This window comes from Bubalus bubalis, chromosome 1 (assembly GCF_019923935.1).
Source record: "Bubalus bubalis isolate 160015118507 breed Murrah chromosome 1, NDDB_SH_1, whole genome shotgun sequence".
In the NCBI taxonomy this organism is placed as follows: Eukaryota; Metazoa; Chordata; class Mammalia; order Artiodactyla; family Bovidae; genus Bubalus; species Bubalus bubalis.
The window spans coordinates 63,903,229-63,910,202 of NC_059157.1; the positions used below are offsets into that span (position 1 = coordinate 63,903,229).

The 6,974-nt window shown below is 35.4% G+C and overlaps 1 protein-coding gene across 1 annotated transcript in view; it reads left to right on the plus strand.

The window, feature by feature from the left end:
• TMPRSS15 (transmembrane serine protease 15) overlaps positions 1–6,137 on the plus strand; it is a 144,192-nt gene extending 138,055 nt beyond the window's left edge. The window contains exon 25 of the mRNA XM_044939908.2: positions 4,383–6,137. Within this exon, the coding sequence (XP_044795843.2) occupies positions 4,383–4,538 (156 nt within the window). The 3' untranslated portion in view covers positions 4,539–6,137. The remainder of the gene's footprint in view (positions 1–4,382) is intronic.
• Positions 6,138–6,974: the final 837 nt, after the last annotated feature.

The window sequence follows — 6,974 nt, forward strand, 5'->3', positions numbered from 1 at the left end:
GGCTTATCTGAATAGTCCTCCAGGGTAGACCTGAGCGTTAGAAACAAAGCTAATTTTACCAACAAGAGTTACAAATCAGATGTTTTTAGAGGCTAGGCATAAAATAAGAATGTGTCCAACTGCCAAGTGAAATAGACTGGGCCTATAGGGGCAGGTGGGCTGGAGAGGTACACCTTAGCTAGAAGCATTTACTTTCAGATTTCCAATTCTTTAAAAAAAAAAAAAAAATACCCTAATACAAACAAAACAGATCTGTAGGCCAATTTGGCCTATACTTCTCCCATTCTCAACCCTTATTCAGAGTCTGGTTCAGGTATCCAGTCACCCCAAATAATTTCTGGATGAAAACCAACCTGGAGAGCATGCAAGGTATTTGAAGTATCACTAGCTTTTAACATATGTGACTTTCAGAGAAAACTCTTACCCACAAAATAACCCTCATGGAAAATAAAATCATCTTACCACCTAGAAATAATGTATCCATCTATCAGTTTTAGGAAATCTACATACACTCAACAAATAAAAAGTAAATTCTGCTAGATTTTAAAATTTAATTCTCAGGTACAGCATGAAATAACCATGAGAGCATGGATGCTATGCTCAAACTACTTATTCAACCCTTGCTGTAAAACTTACCAGTGAGAGTGGGCAAGTCACATAGCTATGATTAAATTGAGTTTTAAAAGCAGTAACACATGTAAGGCACTAAGTAGGCACTCAAAAAGAGTAAAAGTTGTTATTGTAAGACTGTAAATAAATTTTGTGGCATGTTTTCTATATTTGAAAATTAATAAAATATTAATGCATTAACATCTACTTGATTAGATTAAATCTGATTACAGCATTGTGAGGGTTTGTCATGTCTGACTCTGTGACTCCATGGACTGTAGCCCGCCAGGCTCCTCTGTCCATGGAATTCTCCAGGCAAGAATACTGGAGTGGGTAGACATTCCCTTCTCCAGGGGATCTTCCCAACCCAGGGATCAAACCCAGTTCTCCTGCATTGCAAGAGAATTCTTTACCATCTGAGCCACAGGGAAGCCCATATTTGCTATATTTGAAAATTAATAAAATATTAATGTATTAACATCTACTGGTTTAGATTAAACGTGATAGCAAGATTGAGCTAATAAATAATTCACAAATGAAAATGTAGCAATTTATCCAGTGCAGAAATGGCTTCACTTTGTTAAGGTGTAAATAACTTGTTGTATTCATGAACACGTATTAATACATATGTCATAATAATCTGACTTGATACAAGACTTTCTTAGACACTTAAGCTGGTAGATCCGTATGTGTCCTCTAGTTGAGTCCATGTCTCATGTCATCTTAAATGTTCAGCTTAGTTTTACATTTATTCTGCTTTGATGAACATTGCACATTCAAGACAAATAGGATTGCATTCTTGTTTAAAATTTATCTCTGATGTCTACTACTCTTTAAAATGAAAAGTGTGCTAAAGGTAAGATATATTGCCACTTAGAGGGAGATTTATATAATTATTGTTTAGAAGAGAAATCAGCAGTACACCTTCAATTAGAGTTAATGGGGGTTGTGTAGCAGACCCCGTCACACATGAGGTAGAAGGTATGACTACTGATTTTATCAATGCTCAGGCTATATTAAGCCACTAACTCATGCCAGATCTCTGAAATCTGTTTGGCTCTGGTTTCTAGAGAGTCAAGTGTGTTATTCATTAGCAAGTAAGAAAGCTCCCACACAAGACAATTCTTTATAACATAATATTGTCATGATTGAGGAATTGATAGTCTGGAGATTACATGATTTTCTTTTTTTAAGATACTATTTATTCAAGTGAATAGATTTTGTTAAAACTGGGATCACATTCTAGTTAAAGCCACTCAATCTATACTAAGAGAATTACATGATTTTCTTTGTTCAACTTTAATATTGTGTTAAACAGGAGGATTGATTAAACAAAGATACATTATTTTAAATTATGCCTATGTTATTATTGGTACATCACTTAAGTTCTTCAAAACATTATATTCTTCCCCTCTAGTGGTGAAGAATTTGTCTTATTAGTCATTCACACGTTCTTGAATATCTTCCAGTTTCCCAAAGGCTGGTGCTTGCTAAACAGTTGTTTGGATTTTATGGCACCGTGATTAGCTGTCAAAGTCCCTGTAAAACTAAGTGAATGACATACAAAGAGCAAACCTGTGCTGCCAACTATTTTGATCCTTATTCTATAAACTGGTTTTCAAAGTGTGGCCTCCAATCCAGATTAGCATCACCCAAATACTTGTTATAGGTGCAGATTCTTAGCTCTGCCAGAGAGCCACTAAGTCAGAAACTCTAGAGGCGGAAGTCCAGCAATGCATGTGTGAGCAAGCCCCCCCACCCCCGGAGTGATTCTGATGCAACCCAAGGTTTAAGAACCACTAACCAAAACAAAAATGGTCTCTAATCCTCATACTCAGATTCTCAGTAATAGAAGTTAGTGATTTTTGTTTGCTTCACAAATATAGCATCTCAGTGTAAACACACTTTAGATTAATACTTTATGTTCTGAAAGTGAAATTGAAAGTCACTCAGTCATGTCCAACTCTTTGCAACCCCCCAGGCCAGAATACTGGAGTGGGTAGCCTTTCCTTTCTCCAGGGATCTTCTCAATTTGGGGATCAAACCCAGGTCTCCCACATTACAGGTGGATTCTTTACCAGCTGATGGTTCTGAACCTTTATTCGTATTTTTGAAGTAGTTACACACCTCAGAGATAGTGGAAGAAGATTATACCTTCATTGATTAAATCAGAAAATAAAGGCAAAGAGAAGTTACACAGTGAAACTGACATGGTGCAGTTTGATGATGGGAAGAAATAGCCCCAGACGTAGGTCTCTCAACCAGACAGACCACCCAGCTGTTTGGCCTCAAGCCTGCTGGTGGATTCTTCAAATAATTGCAAATGAGCCAGTCTGTGCCAGGTAATTTAAAATCCTTGTTCATGTAATCAACATCTGGATTCTACCATCTATTAAAAAATTATTTTGAAAATATGAAGAAAACCAAATGAGTCCTTTTGAAAGTACCCAAAGAGTTGGAGTTTATTTTTACTACTTTCTAAGTCACATATCACTTAGAGTCAGTATTTATTCTTATCTTGAATTGACACTGTTCCATAAATATTTCTGAACCTATATTATGGATTAAGGGTTGAGGATGTAGAAGTATTAATCAAATCATAAGCTCTGCCTTCAAACAACTTGAGTGCATTTGTTACATTTAGAAAAGAAATTAACCAGTGGTTGCCAATATGACTTATGCTCCTCTGCACCCAGGAGAGAAAGGGTGATTTTCTAAATACATTTTTTCCCCTTACATGTAGGCTTCAAAGGTAATCAAGAATCAGGCAAAAAAATCTCTCAGGATAATTTTTTAAATAAGCTTGTGTGAAATATTCTATTGTACCAGTGATTTCAACCACAGTATACAGGGGTTTATGTTCCTTCATAAATATAAAAAAGGAAAGGCTAATTAAAATATGTTTCACAATTAATGTGGGAAAATATTTGTCAATTCTCTGTCATTAAATAATGGCATTATACATTTGCATTATATTTCTTTCCATTACACAGGAACAATCATGTGTAAATAAATTATGTAAATAACTAGGAATTGCTATAATTAATATTTATTAAAATTACAGACATTTCATCAATTAAAATCTCAGATGAAAACATGTGTACCTGTCACTAGAAATTATATTATAAATGTGCCTATTTCCATTGAAATATTATTTTTTCAAATCTGATTATGCTTGTCTAATACCAAAACCTAATGCTACTCAAGAGAACTAAAATCAATTTTATATGTGAGTTCATAGTCATCCTAAAGCACATAATGTGGAATGACTGTCTTTCCACAAAGTCCCTCATAATACTTAGGATAAATTAATATCTCCTTTAATAAAAAGATTAGCTTTTAACATATATTTTGATTGGGATGCTCTCAGAGCTGTGCCTTAGAAAGTATCTTTGTTGTTTAGTCCCTAAGTCATGTCCAATTGTTTGAGACCCCATGGAATGTAGCCCACCAGGCTCCTCTGTCCATGGGATTTCCCATGAAACTTTCTTGGTACCCATTAAAATGCCATAATTAAAGGGAATGCTTGCTATAAAAGTGAATCACAAAAAATTACACACAAATTGTTTTAGTTGTCATAGTTTCTGTGTCCTTACTGACCAGCTAAAGGTTCTCATTCTTGATCTAGTGTGACGATGAGACTATTCATAGTTGACTTGCAATGAAACCATATTTTTGATCTTCAGTTTTGGATTTATTTGCTAAACAATTATATATGTATTTATATCAATTGACCACACATCGATGATTTTCTTTGGCAATTTACTGTTTAGGGGGATTCAGGCGGACCACTCATGTGCCAAGAAAACAACAGATGGCTCCTGGCTGGCGTGACGTCATTTGGATATAAGTGTGCACTGCCTAATCGCCCAGGGGTGTATGCCCGGGTCCCAAGGTTCACAGAGTGGATACAAAGTTTTCTACATTAGAGTGTTTCCAGAAGCAAAGATGAAAATCAGGCAGTTTTCCCATTTCACTTTAAGAAGCATGGAAATTGAGAGTTAAAAAAAAAAAATCATTTATAAAAGTCTTGATTATTACCTAAGCCACTGAAATGCTACAGGAAAAAAAAAAAGCAAAAACTAATCTTTACAATACAAAGTAACTATAAAATAATAAATTCTGATTTTATTGTAAACAGTTATTCTTTCACAGACATCATTATTTCCTTTGTTCTTAATCATTATTTTTATCGTATTCTCTTATTTAAAGAAATTATATTTTAAATCATGTAATATAATGTTTAAGCAAAGTTAGGAAGAGACATGAAATAAACTTTTACACAAAGTATGGTATTGTTTGAAATAGATTGCTATAAGTTATCTAATTCCAGGATAGGTCACTATTATCAGCATCTCAATAATTTCGCTGTTTTTCTATCCAAATGCATTTTCAATCCATCTTGAATACATCCCTAATATTTTCCCCATAATATATATTTATTGTAAGCTCATGTCACAAGCCTGGACTAAACTGATTGTACAATCCTCTCAAATAAGCTAGTTTAACAGCAAACTAGCACAAGTCTATATATTGCCCTTGCATCAAAATAAAAGCTAAAGTAATTAACATTGTCTTTCTCTCATCAGATCATTTTTACTTGGATTATTATATCACAGTCCATTTATTTCAAGCTGGCATTTTCTTGGGTTTACAAAAATTATCAATCATATCAAAGAGATACAAGTATTACAAACGTGGGTTTTCTCTGACAGATGTGTTTATACTGGGTATGTCTAACATGTCCAAAGCTTATTTAGACACAGCTGAATTGCCCATTACAAGGCCAAAAATGTAGAATAAATGCATTTGTTCCACAGCTTTAATCTCTTGGATCACTTCCAAAGTACAAACTTCAATATAGCTCACCCCACAAAATCTACTGATTTATTCAGAAAGAAAAAATTTATACAAATTAATACAAATACACACACACACACACACACACACCACATTCTTACATGGGTCTGTATGGTCCAAAGTAATAGAAAAGTTTCAAGCAGTTGAAAGAAGAGATCCATCAGTTCATACCTGTTTTATGGAAGAAAGGAGACTTGGGCTAGACCTGAGTGAATAGTTGTTACTGATGGACTAAAAAGGCATTGGCATACATAGGTCACTCCCATGTAGGTGGGAGTGACCCTGAAAGCTCAGAGAGAAGGGACAGTAGACAATCATGAACTGTCCTAGTAAAAGGTGTTCTCTCTGGGCAATGGTCAGAGAAAGGGAAAACAAGGTCATAACAAGAAGGTATGGCCAGATGATAGAGGACTACAAATTCATGGAGTTTATTATTAGAACAAAAATTGGGAGTCCTTGAACACACTGTTCTTTCTAAGACCTTTCCAATGACCTGTTCCTAATAGAAAGGATAAAGTGATTAGGAAGGATGGAGCATCAAGGGTAGAGTGTGTTATTTGATTTTATTCCCCAAATATTGTTCCACAAATGTTTCACCTGCATTTCAAAATATTTATTAGAAGTATGTTCTGTATAATAGGCTCCAGTTTCATCCACCTCATTAGAACTGATTCAAATGTATTCTTTTTAATGGCTGAGTAATACTCCATTGTGTATATGTACCATAGCTTTCCTATTATACAGAGTGAAGTAAGCCAGAAAGAAAAACACCAATACAGTATACTAATGCATATATATGGAATTTAGAAAAATGGTAACAACAACCCTGTGTACGAGACAGCAAAAGAGACACTGGTGTATAGAACAGTCTTATGGACTCTGTGGGAGAGGGAGAGGGTGGGAAGATTTGGGAGAATGGCATTTAAACATGTAAAATATCATGTATGAAACGAGTTGCCAGTCCAGGTTCGATGCACGATACTGGATGCTTGGGGCTGGTGCACTGGGACGACCCAGAGGGATGGAATGGGGAGGGAGGAGGGAGGAAGGTTCAGGATGGGGAACACATGTATACCTGTGGCGGATTCATTTTGATATTTGGCAAAACTAATACAATTATGTAAAGTTTAAAAATAAAATAAAATTTAAAAAAATAAATAAATAAATAAAAAGAAGTATGTTCTGAAAATTACAACAGATATATCACAGGCTCTTTTTTTATTTTTCAAAGGTCAGCTTTAGAAACCCTTAGGACAGTCACTCTTTACCATCTTCTATTAAGAGAGAAGTACCTTATCCCATCCCTAGGAACTTATGGGTTTAGTAATTGATACCAGAAGAGTAATCCAGGTCTGGAACAAGATAAAAAGCAAAACCAAGTCCCTTCCCCATTGCTTTGCCTCTCCCTCCCTGCAGCTGTTGTAGCTGTGGGTGGCGCAGACGTTGGGGAAAGCCCAGTCTCCCTTCATCCAGTCCGGACTGAAGGAAATAATGTATGGTGGGAG